At 39.2% G+C, this 22,544-nt stretch overlaps 2 protein-coding genes across 2 annotated transcripts in view; both read left to right on the top strand.

The window, feature by feature from the left end:
- Positions 1-4,860: 4,860 nt before the first annotated feature.
- Positions 4,861-6,351, top strand: LOC132545876 (eukaryotic translation initiation factor 3 subunit A-like). The gene is made up of 3 exons (XM_060209547.1): positions 4,861-4,927; positions 5,545-6,014; positions 6,130-6,351. The coding sequence occupies exons 1-3, from the start codon at positions 4,861-4,863 to the stop codon at positions 6,349-6,351; spliced, it is 759 nt and encodes a 252-aa protein (XP_060065530.1).
- A 7,196-nt stretch (positions 6,352-13,547) lies between these two features.
- The window catches only part of LOC132545875 (follistatin-like), a 54,102-nt gene continuing 45,105 nt past the window's right edge, over positions 13,548-22,544 (top strand). Inside the window, exon 1 of the mRNA XM_060209546.1 lies at positions 13,548-13,801. Within this exon, the coding sequence (XP_060065529.1) occupies positions 13,708-13,801 (94 nt within the window). The 5' untranslated portion in view covers positions 13,548-13,707. The remainder of the gene's footprint in view (positions 13,802-22,544) is intronic.

Genomic DNA, 22,544 nt, shown 5'->3' with positions numbered 1-22,544 from the left:
TGACCTCCCCGTACCCTGACTGTGACTATATGACAGCCTGTCTGACCTCCCCGTACCCTGACTGTGACTATATGACAGCCTGTCTGACCTCCCCGTACCCTGACTGTGACTATATGACAGCCTGTCTGACCTCCCCGTACCCTGACTGTGACTATATGACAGCCTGTCTGACCTCCCCGTACCCTGACTGTGACTATATGACAGCCTGTCTGACCTCCCCGTACCCTGACTGTGACTATATGACAGCCTGTCTGACCTCCCCGTACCCTGACTGTGACTATATGACAGCCTGTGTGACCTCCCCGTACCCTGACTGTGACTATATGACAGCCTGTCTGACCTCCCCGTACCCTGACTGTGACTATATGACAGCCTGTCTGACCTCCCCGTACCCTGACTGTGACTATATGACAGCCTGTCTGACCTCCCCGTAACCTTACTGTGACTATATGACAGCCTGTCTGACCTCCCCGTACCCTGACTGTGACTATATGACAGCCTGTCTGACCTCCACGTACCCTGACTGTGACTATATGACAGCCTGTGTGACCTCCCCGTACCCTGACTGTGACTATATGACAGCCTGTGTGACCTCCCCGTAACCTGACTGTGACTATATGACAGCCTGTCTGACCTCCCCGTCCGCTGACTGTGACTATATGACAGCCTGTCTGACCTCCCCGTAACCTTACTGTGACTATATGACAGCCTGTCTGACCTCCCCGTAACCTGACTGTGACTATATGACAGCCTGTCTGACCTCCCCGTCCGCTGACTGTGACTATATGACAGCCTGTGTGACCTCCCCGTAACCTTACTGTGACTATATGACAGCCTGTCTGACCTCCCCGTACCCTGACTGTGACTATATGACAGCCTGTGTGACCTCCCCGTACCCTGACTGTGACTATATGACAGCCTGTGTGACCTCCCCGTACTCTGACTGTGACTATATGACAGCCTGTCTGACCTCCCCGTACCCTGACTGTGACTATATGACAGCCTGTCTGACCTCCCCGTACCCTGACTGTGACTATATGACAGCCTGTCTGACCTCCCCGTACCCTGACTGTGACTATATGACAGCCTGTGTGACCTCCCCGTACCTTGACTGTGACTATATGACAGCCTGTGTGACCTCCCCGTACCTTGACTGTGACTATATGACAGCCTGTGTGACCTCCCCGTACCCTGACTGTGACTATATGACAGCCTGTGTGACCTCCCCGTACCCTGACTATGACTATATGACAGCCTGTCTGACCTCCCCGTACCCTGACTGTGACTATATGACAGCCTGTCTGACCTCCCCGTACCCTTACTGTGACTATATGACAGCCTGTGTGACCTTCCCGTACCCTGACTGTGACTATATGACAGCCTGTCTGACCTCCCCGTACCCTGACTGTGACTATATGACAGCCTGTCTGACCTCCCCGTACCCTGACTATGACTATATGACAGCCTATCTGTTACATGTTTAGGTCTTTATACGACTTGTTAAAACTTCTTCAGGTTTATAATTAATCAGACATGTTTTTTCTCTCTGGACTAGAGTAGCACATGTTGGGTGTCATATTTCAAAAGGAGTGTTGCTATGTGATATAAATCACGCTTCTGAATACAGTACAAATGAAAGACAAATTACATCATTCTTGTGAAGTCGGTCTGCTTTCTAAAAAGTCTTTAATTTTTCGTTACATTTGCTTATAAAAACAATTTCCTCAGCCTTTATATCATGATACGGCTATTAAACAATTAAACTTGGTATGGAATCACTCTACCACAAAGTCCACTTTGTGTTAACCAATCATGGCGTTTTACCAGACAGTATATACACATGGAATTCTTCGGCATCCGTTAACACGTTAACATCCGTAATCTGAATACTCGCTCTTTATGAATTTCGTTCCCTGTCATGTATACAAAAGTATTTCGATTTGTATTAGTTCACATTTATTAATCTGAGCAGTGCCATGTTGGAAACAGTGGAATACAACTAAAAGTAACCAGCAGTAGCAATGAATTAATAACAGTGGCACGTGACCCGAGTTTCACGTGACCCCTACACCATACGTTCGACATTCTGAACAGGGGGCGTTTAAATGTTAAGATCATCTGATCCCAATGACGGTGACTTCAGAACGTATTCTACTCTCAGACACTCTGATTGTGTATAACAAGAGGTCATTGTACAAAGTAAGCATTTAATATGCGTGACAAAGATTCTATTTAAGATAAATCCAAAAATATTATATACAGTAAAATAGTTTTTTTTGTTTGTAATACAAATAGACAATATTGATAAATCGCGTGGTTTTATTTTTCTAGATATCTACAAACGTTTACCATTAAACACCTATTATAAATAGTCTTCATCTCATTGATAGTAAGATATCAATAATAATCTGGAGTTTGATTCTTAGTTGTACATGAAGTCTTTACTTATCATTACACTTATGAAGATAATGGTATTCGTCTCCAATTTCATAAGTACAAAAAGTTTACTGTCTAGGCAGGAAATATCCTCCTATTTTATTTTTTTATTTGAAGTTAGAAATTAACTTTTAAAATCTTGTCTTTCTCAGTAAGTCCAATTATATATTTGTCGTGGTCAACTTTTTACCTAAATCTTGTTACTGCTAATGAACGGCATAGTGGACGTAGACTAAATTTGTTCAGAAGTTTCATTGGATGAAAAAATAAATGATTGGACCAGGTTGACAGGATCTGAGGGGCGCGGCCCCATAGGGGATATATAGCATATGCTTAAGGAACCCTTCTTTATCTTTACGAAGTGCATTAAAAACACTTCGGTTAAGGAGACTGCACAAACGACGGGCGAGACAAAATAGTGTAAATAGATGTAAATCTTTAAAATCCATCTTCTTTTGTCATGAAAGGTTTTGGACAAAATGTTATTTCAATTTTCCGTCGGTGAAGGAAACTGAATATCGTATAAATGTATGGTTAGGCCCCATTCGGGGCAGAGGGGTTGTGATAAACATTCAAATTGAATTTTATCCAATTTAATCACAACATTTTTTAATAAAAAGTTTAGATATGAAGGTTGAAATTTCCGAATAAGATACAAGAACCTATTGGCCCTATTATCTTGTTCCAATTTGAAAATTAATAAAATGGTAGTGTTATAAATAACAACAAGGAGGTGAACAGCATTTCTCAGACTCAAAGCTTGCAAAGAAGTCCAGCTCATGATGGTACCTTAGCTGTAACCCGGAGGCTATCCACTCGACTTAAATGACTGTTTTACGCCCACGATAGTTACTTAAATAGTAAACAGAATAATAGCGATAATTTTTTTCTGGTCGGTGACGGAACATGCTTAATATGTTGATATTGTTCGGATAAAACGATAAGCGCTGCTTTCAGTCCCCGGTCCTGCGTACTAAACTAGCGGGCGCGTGACGCGCGCGTGCCGAAATGGCCACGGCCACAGGGCCCACCACTTTCATTTACTGTCACATTAATGTTTCATGTGTTTTGACAAGGCTGCCGGGTAATGAGCAATGTCAGCCGAAGGTCAAGGTTGTTGTCGGGGTAACAGCTAGGGCAGGCTGATAGAGTTCACGTCGTACATGTAAACAAGCTGTCAGCTGAATGGGATAATCATCAATCGTGGAAATCGGTCGTGGACAGGTTCATGGCAGTGCCAAAAACATTATTCCTTCTGATTTCGAAACAAATCGTCATTTATGCATACAAACACCTTCAACCTCTGTGGCCGAAACCATTCACATATAATGACCTACCGGTTTGGCCCCGACAGAAAAGAATTTAAATATTTTATATTATTTTAAGTTTTCGATAGTGTCAGATATTATTTAGGATACTTTCTTCTAAATCAAAAGTTGTAGCCCGAAATTAGTTTCATGAAATCTTCCCGGATATTTGTATATTTGACGTGGTGAACTTCCGGTTCACCATATCTTGACTGTGTTTTTTCTGTTATATTAAATCTGTCATTGTTGGTGGTGTACAATCACCTTTTGTTCTGACTTGTTTTTACACTTGTTTACTTACAAGTTCTGTGGAATCCAATGTCTACATGGTCTATATTGTCCCGGGATCATTGATCATAGATACGTGAAATACCTGTTAACTGTTTGATCAACCACATGCCCCAGTTTCAACGTATCCATAAGGTATCTGATGAAATCCGTTCAACACTAAGAATTGTTGAGGAAAAAAAAGGAATGATGATAAAAACGCACCTTTTTCTAAAACATTCTGTTAGACCGTCAACCTGTATTGAGTGTCTGTAACCACAGACAAATTGTACTCCGGGATCCTTTGTTCCTCCTTATGAAACACACACCGCGCATGGTGTTCGGTCCTGCCTGCACCAGGCCGTGATATCACCACACATTTAAAGCAAGATATAGTTAACGATAGCGGAACGTGGAATTTCATTCTTAAAACTTTTAAATGGTTTACACGCCAAGTGATTCCATCCTATTTTTATTGTGATCTGAAATAAAAATTACGTTTAGTCGTGAATGGGAATGAGTAACAGGCGGTTTTCTCAAGGAAGCGTTGTCTAGTACTGCGTGACATTACGCGGTTTAATCAAACAATGGGTATCCCGGGATCGGAATATTGTCGCACTTGACGTGTATAATTGTATGTCAATCATCATATAAAAATATACATGTTATTTACAATGAATCTAAAATAGACTTGATATTATCTGGACATAATTTCGAATGGTGTCTGAAGTGCCCCTAAGCCTTTTCTCCCTGACAAGGTATCATTTCAGTATTATTTTGGTACAATTATGATCAGCTATTTCGATACACTTCCGTTTCTAGTACAGATAAAATGCTCCCAGTTATCAATATGACTGCTAGCTTCCCGCCTTCTGAATTCCATGGAATGGTGGCCTGCTGCACTGTTCGACCTCTGTGTAACCTTGACATTTGCTACTCTTTCGAGTGTCGTCCCTTGTCATTCTGACAGACACGTTTGGTAATAATTTGGTGATTGCAGATATTCAGTTTAATTCTGTTATTTACTTCATTTGCCATTGTCACGTGCACCAGCACCACACGCCACACCTGTGACCCGTGGTCCTGGGGCGTGTTTCCTCCGCCGGCTTCGTCTTGTCACCTGAAACTTTCCAATGATTTGGAGAAAATAATATATTGGGCGTTGTCTTTAAGAAATAAGTATCCGTATTCATTGATGTCAAAATTAAAACTTCCGTATGCAATGATTGAATACAAACATTTTCATTGAAACTTCATTAAATCCTGAAAGCATGTTTGTGTACATGTATAGCATAATTTATATGTGAGCCTTCTCGGCATGCTGATGATTGAAATGTCATTGTATCTAGGTTTGTTATTCAACGTATGTATCCACCAGAGAAGGCCTGGGAGTGGCCGTCATCATCTTACACGCACATCCTTTTACAATGTTGACTGTCAAAACTCCATTATAAATTCCAGCTAGAAAGTATTGATTAATGACACGTACTCCTGAACATACGTCCATGCTAACCTATTTTGACAATACGGGAAGGCATTGGTGATGACAGACGATATTTAAATGACGTTGATGATGATGGGCAATGTGGGAAGAATATTGGTGATGGCAGACAATATGTAAAGGACGTTGATGATGATGGGCAGTGTGGGAAGAATATTGGTGATGGCAGACAATGTTTAAATGACGTTGATGATGATGGGCAATGTGGGAAGAATAATGGTGATGACAGACAATATGTAAAGGACGTTGATTATGATGGGCAGTGTGGGAAGAATATTGGTGATGACAGACAATATGTAAAGGACGTTGATGATTATGGGCAATGTGGGAAGAATATTGGTGATGGCAGACAATGTTTAAATGACGTTGATGATGATGGGCAATGTAGGAAGAATAATGGTGATGACAGACAATATGTAAAGGACGTTGATGATGATGGGCAATGTGGGAAGAATATTGGTGATGACAGACAATATTTAAATGACGTTGATGATGATGGGAATGTGGGAAGAATATTGGTGATGGCAGACAATGTTTAAATGACGTTGATGATGATGGGCAATGTGGGAAGAATATTGGTGATGACAGACAATATGTAAAGGACGTTGATGATGACAGACAATACGGGAAGACATTAGTGATGACAGACAATGTTTAAATGACGTTGATGATGATGGTAGACAATGTGAAAAGGAGATTGGTGATGGTAGACAAAGCAAAAAGGAGATTGGTGATGATAGACGATGTGAAAAGGAGATTGGTGATGATAGACAAAGCGAGAAGGAGTTTGGTGATAGCAGACAAAGAAGAAGGAGATTGGTGATGGCAGACAATGTTTAAAGGAGATTAATGATGGCAGACAATGTGAAAAGGAGATTAGTGATGATAGACATTGTGAGAAGGACATTGGTGATAGCAGACAAAGCGAGAAGGAGATTGGTGATGGCAGACAATTTTGTAAAGGCGAACTGGTTATGGACGGTTGGAATGAAGAATACTGATTAATGTTACATCTGTAGATATGGCCGTGATTATCTCATTATATGACATTACACAAGAACTCCCCCACCCCCCCCCCCCCCCCAAAAAAAAAAAAAAAAAAAAACATTGGTGCTCCTTCTCAGATTGTTTTCATTATACCTATTTAGTTTGATATTGTCCCTTAGTTAAACGGCTCCAGTGACAATATCAATAGAGAAACAATTATATGTCTACATATCTTGCTACATAGTTGAACGTACAACATGCTGTCATGAAAGTTTCAAGAAGATCCATTCAATAGTTAGTGATATTTAGCTGTCACAACAGTCGAAAGTTGAACTCAGATATATGCCATGCACAGGAAGCGACCCAACCGAAACAATAAATAAAATATAAGAATTTATTGTAAATGTCATTAAAAATGTTTACCAGACGGACTGACTGTCCAACAAACGGACTGATGAACTATTGACGAAGAGTAATGTGAAAAGTCAACCCTCTAATCACGGAGTTTCGACGGACTTCGTTCAGTTGAGTTTCGTTTTGTATCGCTAGACGTGCTTCTTTATTCAAAATGGGGCAAAATCCATTTGTATGGCATTTTTTCTACGAAAGGATTTCTAGTCATATTTGAGGTTCTGAAGCTTGATTCCATCTACATCCTGATCACTGTAGGCTATCAGACTTTGTCACGGTCACTGGCAAGGTTCCGAGGCTTAAATCCATCTACATCCTGGTCACTGTAGGCTATCAGACTTTGTCATGGTCACTGGCAAGGTCCCGAAGCTTGATTCCATCTACATCCTGGTCACTGTAGGCTATCAGACTTTGTCACGGTCACAGGCAAGGTTCCGAAGCTTAATTCCATCTACATCCTGGTCACTGTAGGCTATCAGACTTTGTCACGGTCACTGGCAAGGTTCCGAAGCTTAATTCCATCTACATCCTGGTCACTGTAAGCTATCAGACTTTGTCACGGTCACTGGCAAGGTTCTACATCCTGGTCACTGTAGGCTGTCAGGCTTCCATTCCGAAGCTTAATTCTACATCCTGGTCTGTAGGCTGTCAGGCTTTGTCACGGGAGTCGACAAGGTGACGTTTGTTGAGTCGTTTGCTATCCCGGTCTCTGTAGGCTGTCAGGCTTTGTCACGGTCACAGGCAAGGTTCCGAAGCTTGATTCCATCTACATCCTGGTCACTGTAGGCTGTCAGGCTTTGTCACGGTCACAGGCAAGGTTCCGAAGCTTAATTCCATCTACATCCTGGTCACTGTAAGCTATCAGACTTTGTCACGGTCACTGGCAAGGTTCCGAAGCTTAATTCCATCTACATCCTGGTCACTGTAGGCTGTCAGGCTTTGTCACGGTCGTTGACAAGGTTCCGAAGCTTGATTCCATCTACATCCTGGTCACTGTAGGCTGTCAGGCTTTGTCACGGTCACAGGCAAGGTTCCGAAGCTTAATTCCATCTACATCCTGGTCACTGTAGGCTATCAGGCGTTGTCACGGTCACAGGCAAGGTTCCAAAGCTTAAATCCATCTACATCCTGGTCACTGTAGGCTATCAGGCAATGTTTAAACACCTCAATGCCATACAGGTTCAAAATACAACCGTTCATTATAACATACAGGTTCAAAATACAGCCATTTATTTGTACCATACAGGTTCAAAATACAACCGTTCATTATAACATACAGGTTCAAAATACAGCCATTTATTTGTACCATACAGGTTCAAAATACAACCGTTCATTATAACATACAGGTTCAAAATACAGCCGTTTATTTGTACCATACAGGTTCCAAATACAGCCGTTTATTTGTAACATACAGGTTCAAAATACAGCCGTTTATTTGTAACATACATATTCAAAATACAGCCGTTTATTTGTAACATACAGGTTCAAAATACAGCCGTTTATTTGTAACATACAGGTTCAAAATACAGCCGTTTATTTGTAACATACATATTCAAAATACAGCCGTTTATTTGTAACATACAGGTTCAAAATACAGCCGTTTATTTGTAACATACAGGTTCAAAATACATTTTATTGTAAAATACAGATTCAAAATACATTTTATTGTAAAATACAGGTTCAAAATACAACCGTTTATTGTAGCATAAAAGTTAGAAAAACATCCGTTAATTTTAACGTACAGGTTCAAAGTACAATTAGTTAATTGTAACATATGTATGCTCAATTTCATTTTAACATTTGTATGCTCAAAATGCGTGATACAGATATCATCGACATGCTCAAAATACAATGTTACTTACAGGATGTATACATTTAAAATATGATGTGACGTTCTGCATGATCTAAATTCAATAATACGTAACACACGTGTGTTAAAACAGTAGAAACGACAGGTTGCGTTACGGTTCATTGACTGCCAATCATCCATTTCATCAACATACATGTATTAATTAGCCCCACCATATATGATAAGGCGGAATGAAGAATTTAAGCAGCAGAACAACTTGGTAACATCCGTTTTATAGACAGACGCTCTAGGTTCAGCAATGCTTGCTAATTGAATTTATAAGACTTTAAGGGATATTGACGGCATGTTATCGCGGTGTCTGCCCAGACGAAATGTAGTTATAAACAGATCACGCAATTATAGCAGGTTAGGATATAAAGTGATCACTTGCATGTCTACTGAATTTTGCTTCTTAAGACTTATAACATTAGGGCAGATCTACATCATTATCGTTCAGGAACATCAGAACAGTTCAAGTAGATTCATCTTATTCAGTAATGAAGGACTACGGGAAAGGTTTCGTGTGACTATTATAATATATTCAACTTCTTACGCTGCAGGACTCTTAAACACAACGTTTCAATGGCTCCCTCTCGCTATACTACCTGGCTTTTTAGAATGTGAGATAATGGTTCCCTCTCACTATACTACCTGGCTTTTTAGAATGTAAGAGAATGGTTCCCTCTCGCTATACTAACTGGCTTTTTAGAATGTGAGAGAACGGTTCCCTCTCGCTATGCTACCTGGCTTTTTAGAATGTGAGAGAATAGTATTTGCCTTGGCCTTTTAGAATGTGAGAGAATGGTTCCCTCTCGCTATACTAACTGGCATTTTAGAATGTGAGAGAACGGTTCCCTCTCGCTATACTACCTGGCATTTTAGAATGTGAGAGAACGGTTCCCTCTCGCTATACTACCTGGCTTTTTAGAATGTGAGAGAACGGTTCCTTCTAACTATACTAACTGGCTTTTTAGAATGTGAGAGAACGGTTCCCTCTCGCTATACTACCTGGCTTTTTAGAATGTGAGAGAACGGTTCCTTCTAACTATACTGCCTGGCTTTTTAGAATGTGAGAGAACGGTTCCCTCGCTATACTAACTGGCTTTTTATAATGTGAGAGAATGGTTCCCTCTCGCTATACTTACTGGCTTTTTAGAATGTGAGAGAACGGTTCCCTCTCGCTATGCTACCTGGCTTTTTAGAATGTGAGAGAATAGCTACCTCTCGCTATACTACCTGGCCTTTTAGAATGTGAGAGAATGGTTCCCTCTCGCTATACTAACTGGCATTTTAGAATGTGAGAGAACGGTTCCCTCTCGCTATACTACCTGGCATTTTAGAATGTGAGAGAACGGTTCCCTCTCGCTATACTACCTGGCTTTTTAGAATGTGAGAGAACGGTTCCTTCTAACTATACTAACTGGCTTTTTAGAATGTGAGAGAACGGTTCCCTCTCGCTATACTACCTGGCTTTTTAGAATGTGAGAGAACGGTTCCTTCTAACTATACTAACTGGCTTTTTAGAATGTGAGAGAACGGTTCCTTCTAACTATACTAACTGGCATTTTAGAATGTGAGAGAACGGTTCCCTCTCGCTATACTAACTGGCATTTTAGAATGTGAGAGAACGGTTCCCTCTCGCTATGCTACCTGGCTTTTTAGAATGTGAGAGAATAGCTACCTCTCGCTATACTACCTGGCCTTTTAGAATGTGAGAGAATGGTTCCCTCTCGCTATACTAACTGGCATTTTAGAATGTGAGAGAACGGTTCCCTCTAGCTATACTGCTTGGCTTTTTAGAATGTGAGAGAATAGTTCCCTCTCGCTACAGTGTTTGCCATTTGAAATTTATGAGAGAATGGTTCCCTCTCGCTATACTACCTGGCTTTTTAGAATGTGAGAGAATAGTTTCCTCTCGCTATGCTACCTAACTTTTTAGAATGTGAGAGAACGGTTCCCTCTCGCTAAACTAACTGGCTTTTTAGAATGTGAGAGAATGGTTCCCTCTCGCTATACTACCTAACTTTTTAGAATGTGAGAGAACGGTTCCCTCTCGCTAAACTAACTGGCTTTTTAGAATGTGAGAGAACGATTCCCTCTCGCTATAGTATTTGCCTTTTTAAAATGTGAGAGAATAGTTCCCTCTCGCAAAACTAAATGGCTTTTTAGAATGTGAGAGAACGGTTCCCTCGCTATACTACCTGGCTTTTTAGAATGTGAGTGAATGTAACCCTCTCGCTATACTACATGGCCTTTTAGAATGTGAGAGAACGGTTCCCTCTCGCTATACTAACTGGCCTTTTAGAATGTGAGAGAATGGTTCCCTCTCGCTGTACTAAGTGGCTTTTTAGAATGTGAGAGAATGGTTCCCTCTCGCTATACTAACAGGCTTTTTAGAATGTGAGAGAACGGTTCATTCTTGCTATACTAGCTGGCTTTATTTAGAATATGAGAGAATGTTACCCCTCGCTATACTACCTGGCATTTTAGAATGTGAGAGAACGGTTCCCTCTAGCTATACTACCTAGCATTTTAGAATGTGAGAGAACGGTTCCCTCTCGCTATACTACCTGGCTTTTTGGAATGTGAGAGAATGGTTCCCTCTCGCTATACTAACTGGCTTTTTAGAATGTGAGAGAACGGTACCTCTCGCTAAACTAACTGGCTTTTTAGAATGTGAGAGAACGGTTCCCTCTCGCTATACTACCTGGCTTTTTAGAATGTGAGAGAATGGTTCCCTCTCGCTATACTACCTGGCCTTTTAGAATGTGTGAGAACGGTTCCCTCTATCTATACTACAGGTATCATACACTATATATAACGGCTCTATCAAAATGATCACACTTCATAATATTATATGAACCAGTAAAACACCTATATGGCAATATTACAAGAACCATTACAGGTATAATACATTACGTAATTAGGCTTAATAATAGATATCACTTCACTATAAGAGGTATCATACACTACTTACTACGGCCCTTTTACATGTATCGTACACTACTACGGCCCTATTACATGTATCGTACACTACTTACTACGGCCCTATTACATGTATCGTACACTACTACGGCCCTATTACATGTATCGTACACTACTACGGCCCTATTACATGTATCGTACACTACTACGGCCCTATTACATGTATCATACACTACTTACTACGGCCCTATTACATGTATCGTACACTACTACGGCCCTGTTACATGTATCGAACACTACTTACTACGGCCCTATTACAGGTATCATACACTACCTACACAGCCTTAGTGTAAACTATTACTACGGCCCTTTTACAGGTATCAGAACACTACCTACACAGCCTTAGTGGAAACTATTACTACGGCCCTATTACATGTATCAGAACACTACCTACACAGCCTTAGTGGAAACTATTACTACGGCCCTATTACAGGTATCAGAACACTACCTACACAGCCTGAGTGTAAACTATTACTACGGCCCTATTACAGGTATCAGAACACTACCTACACAGTCTTAGTGGGAGCTATTACTACGGCCCTATTACAGGTATCAGAACACTACCTACACAGCCTTAGTGTAAAGTATATCTACGGCCCTATTACAGGTATCAGAACACTACCTACACAGCCTTAGTGGAAACTATTACTACGGCCCTATTACAGGTATCAGAACACTACCTACACAGCCTTAGTGTAAAGTATATCTACGGCCCTATTACAGGTATCAGAACACTACCTACACAGCCTGAGTGTAAACTATTACTACGGCCCTATTACAGGTATCAGAACACTACCTACACAGCCTGAGTGTAAACTATTACTACGGCCCTATTACAGGTATCATACACTACCTACACAGCCTGAGTGTAAACTATTACTACGGCCCTATTACATGTATCATACACTACCTACACAGCCTCAGTGGGAACTATTACTACGGCCCTATTACAGGTATCAGAACCTATTACTTCGGCCCTATTACAGGTATCAGAACACTACCTACACAGTCTTAGTGAAAACTATTACTACGACCCTATTACATGTATCATACACTACCTACACAGTCTTAGTGAAAACTATTTCTACGGCACTATTACAGGTATCATACACTACCTACACAGCCTTAGTGGGAACTATTACAACGGCCCTATTACAGGTATCAGAACACTACCTACACAGCCTGAGTGTAAACTATTTCTACGGCCCTATTACAGGTATCATACACTACCTACACAGCCAGAGTGTAAACTATTACTACGGCCCTATTACAGGTATCAGAACACTACCTACACAGCCTTAGTGTAAAGTATATCTACGGCCCTATTACAGGTATCAGAACACTACCTACACAGCCTGAGTGTAAACTATTACTACGGCCCTATTACAGGTATCAGAACACTACCTACACAGCCTTAGTGTAAAGTATATCTACGGCCCTATTACAGGTATCAGAACACTACCTACACAGCCTGAGTGGAATCTATTACTACGGCCCTATTACAGGTATCAGAACACTACTTACACAGCCTGAGTGTAAACTATTACTACGGCGCCTACTACGCTGTATGTTGGCTGTGTATGGAACTCATTAATCAAAATGCGTCCGCAATTGTTATGTTAATTTTATATCTTAATCGAACGCACCGTTACAGCCCAGGTAGATCTGTCGCTAGTTAGGTCCCTCCTCTCGGTCCCGTCATGTGATGCCAATATAACTTATACAGACGAGCCTAATAATCACTTCATTCATACCATCGTCCGTCATAGGCATAGTAGTCACGTAGTATGGAGAAGCGACGTGTTTTTGGCAGACGATATCGGCCGTGTCTTTATTTACCGTACATAACCTGTGCACTTATATCTATCGCCCTACCCCCGGGCCATTAAACTTTTTCTACATACGTGTACCTGAACAACATCAAGTGTTTTGAGAAAAACGTGTCTACATGTGTGTGCTATGGGATGATATTGTGTTTCAGACTCATGGATACATACGCGACCTGTCATTGTTCAATACATCTTATTCTCCTCGTGTCCTGGGCGGGATATGCTTCAGGTAAGTGTCAAATACGGAGGCACACTCCAACAGTATAAACACTATCACGGGCACGTGTCGATTGATATCACCGTTATTGTATTATCTAGACACGTGTCGATAAATATCATTGTTAATGTAGTGTCTAAACACATGTCGATTGATATCATTGTTAATGTATTGTATAGACACGTGTCGATTGATAACATTGTAAATGTTATATCCAGACACGTGTCGATTGATAACATTGTAAATGTTATATCTCGACACGTGTCCGCTGATATCCCAGTTAATGTAGTATCTAGACACGTGTTGAGTAATATCCCTATTAATGTAGTATATAGACACGTGTTGAGTAATTTCCCTGTTAATGTAGTATCTAGACACGTGTCGGCTGATATCCCTGTTAAATTAGTATCTAGACACGTGTCCACTGATATCACGTTGATGTAAAAATTGATGTAATGCAATCGACGCAGCGCACGCATGTGTCTGCTGATAATCCTACATTAACATCTCTTACAGGTGTCGTTTGATATTACTCAGTGGACGTTTACCCTACCAAAGCTAAAATTTCTCGGGTAGAATAGAGATAAAGGTGACAGACTCTACATTTTTATAGTATACACTATTGTCAAACTCGTGTATAGAGGATAAATTACATTCGGGTAAAATAGTGTCAAACATTGTGAGGATTAAGTATCTTATGGCAAATCAATAAGTTGTAGGGATAAATTACTTTCAGATAATTTATTGTGAGTTGAAGGATTAATTGCACTCAGGTAAATAAAAAGGTTGTAGGGATCAATTACTCTCAGGTATCTTACTTACTTGTAGGGATTAAATACACTCAGGTAAAGCATTGTAAGATGTAGGGATTAATCGTATTCAGGTTAATCATTGTGAATTGTGTGGATTAATAACATTCAGGTAAATTAGTATGTTGTAGGGATTAATTACACTCAGGTAAATTAGTACGTTGTGAGGATTAATTACACTCAGGTAAATTAGTACGTTGTGAGGATTAATTACACTCAGGTAAATTAGTACGTTGTGAGGATTAATTACACTCAGGTAAATTAGTACGTTGTGAGGATTAATTACACTCAGATAAATTAGTACGTTGTGAGGATTAATTACACTCAGGTAAATTAGTACGTTGTGAGGATTAATTACACTCAGATAAATTAGTACGTTGTGAGTACGTTGTGAGGATTAATTACACTCAGGTAAATTAGTACGTTGTGAGGATTAATTACACTCAGATAAATTAGTACGTTGTGAGGATTAATTACACTCAGATAAATTAGTACGTTGTGAGGATTAATTACACGGAGATTATATGTAACGTTATAGAGACTAATTGAATGAAGTGATTTGTCCAGACGGCTCTCGTACATGTAACACAGCGTATATCCATATACACAGATCTTAAAAGTTTAATTGATCGGTAAATCGAAGTTGTATTAGAACTATAGCGTTAAAAACCAGGTAACCCATGTAACTACGACAATACCTCCCGAGAATTTACTTTCTGACCTGTAATTTTCTTTTTTAAAAGATCTTTCCCCGCTAGTTTTAAGTTTAGCTACTTAATTTGTTTTTTTTTACTTTAATTTATATTTACCCGCGAGTTTCAAGTTTAGTTTCTTAATCAGGTGTTTTCAGTTTTAGTAATCTTACCCTGAGAGATTTTTCGCTTACTTATCTTCACTGTTTCATAGTTAATCGATCAAAGTGCTAATAATCAAGTGCCTTGCCCTGAGAGCTTAACGGTGGAGTGTTTTAACTAGATAGTTTAACGATCGAGTGTCTTAACCAGAGACTTTAACGATCGAGTGTCTTAACTAGAGAGTTTAACGATCAAGTGTCTCGACTAGATAGTTAAACTATCAAGAGTCTTACTTAGATAGTTTGACGAGCAGGAGACTTCACGAGAGAGTTTAAAGATCGAATGTCTTAAGCAGAGAGTTTAACGATCAGGAGTCTTACCCAGAGAGTTTAACGATCAGGAGTCTTACCATGAGAGTTTAACAATCGAGTGTCTTAAGCAGAGAGTTTAACGATCAGGCCCCACTTGTATAAAACATCTCAACTTGAGATTTCCTCAAGCCCAGATTTTCTTCAGCTAATATCTCCTTGAAAATATCTTGTATGAAAATTCCTCAAGGAATTTCAGGACATCCTAGCCGATGCCTTCCTCCTGTTCCTTGAGAAAATTTTATACAAGCCGTTTTTGAGGAGATATCAGCTGAGGAAAATCTCGACTTGAGGAAATCTCAAGTTGAGATGTTTTATACAAGTGAGGCCAGGAGTCTTACCGAGAGAGTTTAACGATTAAGTGTTTTAACTAGAGAGTTTAACTATCAAGGAAGAATCTTCCCCTTGAGAGTCTGACGATCAATAATCTTACCATGATAGTTTAACGATCATGATTCTTGGTACGAGGGTTTGACGATCAAAAATCTTACCCCGAGAGCTTAACGGTCAAGATTTTTACCCCGAGGGCTCAACAATCAAAGGTCTCACTTAAACGATCAAGAGTCTTGCCCCGAGAGTTTAACGATTAAGTGTCTTAACGAGAGAGTTTAGCGATCAGGGCTCTTGCCCCGACAATTTCACTAGGAATTATGAAACTAACCCCGAGGTGTACTTTTTCATCAGACCATTCACATAGTTTAAATAGTTAGTCGAACGAGGCTTCAAAGCATACGGATATAAATAATCAATCAAAGAGTGCATATTGTATGAATACAGTAAGTTGATCGTATCATTACGGAGCAGTAGACAAGCACGTGAAGGATGATAGACTGTGACGTCAGCCATGATTTAATAGATACAGGTATCGGACGCAATTCGTTTTCTTATGAATTGTCGCTTTATAGATTTCTAATAAAGTTATCAAGTTAAATCACGTAGTAGCCAAAATATAGCATAATAAATTGTGACAAATACCTGTGAATAGACACGAACATGTTGGTATTACTGTGTCGTATGAAACACGGCAGACGGATCAGCCGTCTATTTCGAGCATAATAATTGTGACAAAATTAATACCGTCATTACATTCATGTAGCCGTAAATCAAACAAGCAGTACCTCACGCAATATGATATGGTGTGAACTTCAATCATTGTTACCGTACCATACATATATCAACCAGCATTTAACTTAATTCCTCGAATAGATTAACTTATCCAACTTGTGTAAATCAGTTTTATATCAGGTAATACCTATCGGTACTGCTACCAGATTAATGTTAATCACCAACAAGTTCATGTCATAGAGTACACAGTAGAACAGTACAAACAGTATAAATTTGGTCTGAAGTATCCCTGGGTGAATGGAATTTAATTTTGTATAACTGTCGGTATCGCCCCCCTAGTGCAGGAGGGTCTGTGTACAATACATAGAAATAGAGCAAATGTTTAAAAGCCTCCTTCTGTTTGAATGTCAGGATTCTGTCCCACTTGGGTTTGGAACATCCATAATTGAAGAGAAATAAGTAATGTATAAATTATAGGTCAGCCCTCCCCACTGTAAGGAGAAACAGATTAAATTATTTGAAATGTTCCTTCTTCAGTAGGAATGAGGACTCTCCCTCTTTGGTGTGAAGCATCCTTGGGTAAAGAGGAATCAGTTTTGTATAAACAGTGGGTCTTGACCACCTAGGGCGAAGAGATGGGGCCAATAGGGAATAGTTTTTTTCAAATCCTTCTTCTGTAGAAATGCGTGGATTTTGCCCTAGTTTGATCTGAAGCATCCCTGTGCAAGGAGGGATCGACTTTCTATAAACGATGGAACTATGCCCAATGGTACTGGAAGGGCGGGTCTTAATAAGGAAAATTCATGTCATTTTCAAAAATAGTTTTAGTTAAGATAAGGCAATATCAGCGAACACAATGAAGTTATAGATGCAGGCCCCATGGGCCTCTTCTTATTTCTCTCGGCCATACACCTGCATGAAACACATTTGTATAGGATTTGAAATTTAATCATTTTACATTAACAGATCAGTATAAAATGTAAGATCTTTACATTTATATGATACATTACATCGATGTCCATCCAATCGCTTGTCACCACACTCTGAATTATCAAAACACCTGTACGTTACATGACATCATGTGACATGTGCCTGTGTTCGACATTTAATCAATACACCTGTATGTCACCTATAAATCACGTGACACTTCCTTAGTGAGTAATGTTACATTTTCTTGGTGTGTGACATTAATCAACAAGCATGCGTTACCTACGAATCATTTGACACTTTCTCGGTGTGCGACATTAAATTAATACACCTGTATGTTTCTTGGTGTTTATTATTTAATCCACCTGCCTGTATGTTCCTCTGTGGGTAAGAATTAATCATCACACTTGTATGTTACATACAAATATTAGCACAATAGACCTCTATATTGTACATATTGTTGCAGGATTGAGATGTTGCGTTCTTTAGACCGCCGACATATTTATGATTGTTTTCGCTTTATATTAGGGTGAGACAAAACGGGGGCATGTAACTGCGACAGGTAGTGCTAATTTTTAGTATTAATACATGTTTTGTTTTAGGTTTCCACTAAATAAGGTTAGTGATATAAGTGTATTTAAGGTAAGAAAAGGGAGTATCTGACAAACTGGAGGCTTGTGAGGGGGATACATAGGAGCAAAATGTGGATCAAAGCACATAGAACGAACCCAACGAAAACAGATAATTTTACAGTATTATCACTGCGTGTTTACTTCCTACAGCTTATTGTACTCCACCTGTTTATACAGACATGATCCATCGTGATGTCGTTTTATTTGATGCTAAAATGATAATAACCGATAACGTAAGTCCATTAACGCCAAAGCTTTGGTCAGAAAAGGAGAGAGCAATGATCCGCCATCATTTATATAAATAACAATAAAAATGAAAAACGAACTAGAAATAAACTTTTGGATTTGCAAAACGAATATAACAGAAAAAATGATTTAGAATAGAGTGGTGATTCATGATACTGCCCGATACGTATGTATACATTACTAATTACAACTGTGTTGGAGTTATATGATTGGTGTGCCTTTATAACTGACATCTTGAATATTGAACATCAGTTGAGAATACCACCGAGCAAATCCCAGACGTCTTCAGTGCACCCAAAGTCGTCTAGGTTATGTAAAGTGACACTGTTTCGTCACCGATTCAGATGAACGTTCAGGTGTGTTGTAATAGAAGGAGTAAGTACAGTGGCCACGAGTTGTCCCGTACCACGTAACAACCGTTCACAAACAACGCATCCTTACTGAAAATCTTTTTGAAAATACAAGTACATTGTAATTACGGCGATCGATGACGTAACGTAGTTACGGAAAATTACACCTACTCAGCATCACCATTCACATCAACCAAAAACAGGCTACAATGTGTATTTATCGGAGTACAAACAGTTCATCTGGTCTTAAGCTAATAACAACTTCAGTCTCTGTAAATCTAAAAACCCTTTAATATTTTCTGTAATGAGTAATTGAATAAAATTTCTTACGTAACATCGTTTAAAATGTTTGTGCTTCAAACCGTTATATTTATACATTTGATTACGACATGGAATTCGCATTGTCATTATTCTATTATATGATGTACATATCTTTTGCTTTCTTAGTAAATACATGTATAGCCATATTTCTTCTGTACGTCTTAGTCAAAGGTTATTGACATCAAATGTTTACAGCTTTGTTTAAACATGACTGATAATCATGAGTAGGGATCAGATATTTGTAACTATTTTTCTTTACTTTATCAGTGTCAATCAGTTTTTCTGATATTTGTATTTTAGATATCTTTAGATGAAACTTGTGAAGAGTTGCCTTATATCTACAGCGGTGATGTTCTTCTCTCGTCCGTATGGATTAGATTTTACGTTGAAAGATTAGGTTACTATTTTTGTTAAATCTTTCAAAAATATCATGTTTACATTCCTGTTTAGAAAAGTAACAGATTCCATTTTATTTTATCATCGACCAGCGAAAATCAAAGTTGTTTACTATGTCTCTTTCCTCATTATGTTGCCTAGAATTCTACATAACCCCAAATTTCCGTGTACTAATTTGGATTCCCCCAGGACACTCCTGATAAGTAATACCATATCGCCTATATACATTAGTAAAATGATGTTAATATATTTTTTTTATCTAGAATTCATAAATGAATCATTAAGATAAATAAATAGAAAAAAAATAAGAATTAGATAAATACTTTCATCTGGAGTCAATGTAATTGTACAAGTTGTATATCCGGGAACAAGCTTAGTGTATGTACGCAGCACGTGCTCATCGGTCACGTAGTATATTAATAGGTGTGGTCAATTGTTTGTTTATTGGGTTTTAAATCCCACTAACAGTCAGGGTCATATTGAGAGGGAGTCTCCTTACAGCTAGTGGGTACCTTAATGAACAACATATGAGAGGTCCATCGCATGTCCACAGTGATATAGGTAACGTGACAACGTCACCAGAAACACAAACCGCCACGGTTTGATGGGTGTCGACATGAAGACAAACCACACAGTTATATCCTGATCGTTTATACGACTAGGACAGCGCTATCACGACATATATTTACATTCCTTATGTCGATATTATCCTGATTTCAACTATGATCCATAATCGACAGTGTAAGCCGTCACTTTCTGGTCTGTCTCCTGCTCCTGTACTGTCTAACCAATATTTGTTTTGTGACAACGACCTTGACCTTATCGAACGAGACCTTACGTAAGGAATTAATTCAGTTTGATCATTTGATTTCAATTAAAATTAAAAATTATTTTATATGCCTATGTTTTTATATAAATAGAATGTACTCAAATCAAAATTATGCGTATGGAAGCAGCCGTCTACCTATTTCAGTAACGTAACACATTATGTTTAAAGTGCACATGACTAAATTATACAAACACTAGGTATTTAATTTTTTTTTTTTTTTGTTTTTGAAAATCTTAGGATTGAAATCTGATACAGTTATGGTAGAGTACAGAGCACCTGTGGGCCCTGAACATACGCCATATAACTTTAAAACTCGTACTCAACCGGGAAAAAACTCTACTTGTGTGAACTGAAGTTTGTCGGTGGAGCCGAGGTGTATGTAGATTATGATATTTCCAGGTGCACGTGGAATAGACCTGTACCTATTATTACCCTTAATCTAACAAACAGTTACATTGTATATACACAAGTTACTTATATCTGAGAAAGATTAGTCCAGACTATGGCACAGAGATCTGATATAGGGAAGACAATCCGACACGGCTATCTGACGAAGGGAGACAACCCCAGACTTCGTTTTCAGTGGCGTAATCTAGTCCATGACTACGATCTGACGAAGGGAAGACAACCCATGACTGCGCTATCAGTGATATGATCTAGTCATTGCATAAAGAAGGGTCTACAACCCGTGATTACGCTACAAGTAATGTGATGTTATGACCTGCTGAAGGGGAGACAACACCAGACTTCGTTATCAGTTATGTAATTTAGTGATTATCTGACAAAGGGGAGACAATCCAACGTGTTTTAGTGATTTACTCTAGTTATGATCTGACGTGAGACAATCTGAAACCGTCTGTTCGGCAGCGTTGTTCGGAGAACTCAAATCTATAGCCAAGTAACCAATATTAATTAATATTTGAGATGTACATTTATCTATTTGTCAGTTGATCATCGCGATAGAAGCAATTGTTCAAGTTAATTAAATGAAGTTATTCCAGGCCAACGCCATTGGCTTGTGGTAATTTTTGGAATTTCATCTTTATTAGGAATATCAATTAAAGTGTTGCGTTTATCCGGTACGGTCATTTCTGAATCAGCAACATGATACTAATTGGTCAGCGAATATCTAATTTATTTAATATCCATCTTACCCTCATCGAAACCGGTTCTGTACTTTTATCCGTGTTCAGTAATACCCAGTCGCCCTAGTGCAACAAATATCAAAATCAAAGTGTGGTCAGTCCTAGACTACATCATAGAACAGTTTAGTTTAGGAAGTCTCCGGAATTCCTGGACAATACATCACAACAGCGACAACCGCCTGCTTCCACACGTTTCCTGCCGTTGATGTAGGTTCAATATTGCACTTTTATCACTGTTTTGTACAAGACGTGATATCTTTAGTCTGACCTCCAGCCGAGACATAGGACAGTGATAGCGAGCGGTAAAGAGCGCTGACAAGAAAAGAAACTAACACACTTGATTTCGTTATATTGGGGGGAGGGAACGGACAGATCTGAAACCTTTCGCGTTATAGTTTTTTTTTTGTTATTGCATTCTGCCACTGCGAAAAAAACATGTTTAAGCAAATTCACATCAGCCACCCTAAGGAGATACGCCAGCATTAGCAGCCGCCTCTAGAGACTCGTTTTGTCTAAACTAATGCTACAAACAATTACATGTAGGTTTATTGTCGAGATACTGACGGAAAGCAAAGTAATTTATGTGTACGTACGGGTGTTCCTGAAGGCCTCACTTGGCACTTTCATTCTGATTTCAATGATTTTCTACAGTTGCAATACTCCTTATCATCTGTGCACTGTTATGTATCTACTCACAATTATGTGCCTATTACCTAAACATGGCGGGAATTTAATCTATCTTCCCGGATCTGATGTAACGTCCTACAGGACAATGAACCAGCTACCGTAAATATTTAACAAGTTCACGTGTTGTTTTTGGATGTTATGCATTAAATCGTTTTGAAACTACTCTTAGAAGATTTGTCCGACCTG

The sequence above is a fragment of the Ylistrum balloti genome, unplaced genomic scaffold (genome assembly GCF_031769215.1).
Source record: "Ylistrum balloti isolate Yb309-2 unplaced genomic scaffold, AGI_CSIRO_Ybal_v1 Utg369860, whole genome shotgun sequence".
Lineage (NCBI taxonomy): Eukaryota > Metazoa > Mollusca > Bivalvia > Pectinida > Pectinidae > Ylistrum > Ylistrum balloti.
Note: the sequence above shows the minus strand (reverse complement) of the source record. Positions and strands in the feature narration are given on the sequence as shown.

What these genes read in the sequence shown, in the direction of transcription:
- LOC132545876 (XM_060209547.1), top strand. Translation starts at nt 4,861, where the DNA reads ATGACTGCTAGCTTCCCGCCTTCTGAATTCCATGGAATGGTGGCCTGC. An exon ending in CTGCACTGTTCGACCTCTGT is followed by an intron (nt 4,928 to 5,544) that starts GTAACCTTGACA and finishes CAATACGGGAAG; the next exon opens with GCATTGGTGATGACAGACGA. An exon ending in ACGTTGATGATGATGGGAAT is followed by an intron (nt 6,015 to 6,129) that starts GTGGGAAGAATA and finishes TGATGATGACAG; the next exon opens with ACAATACGGGAAGACATTAG.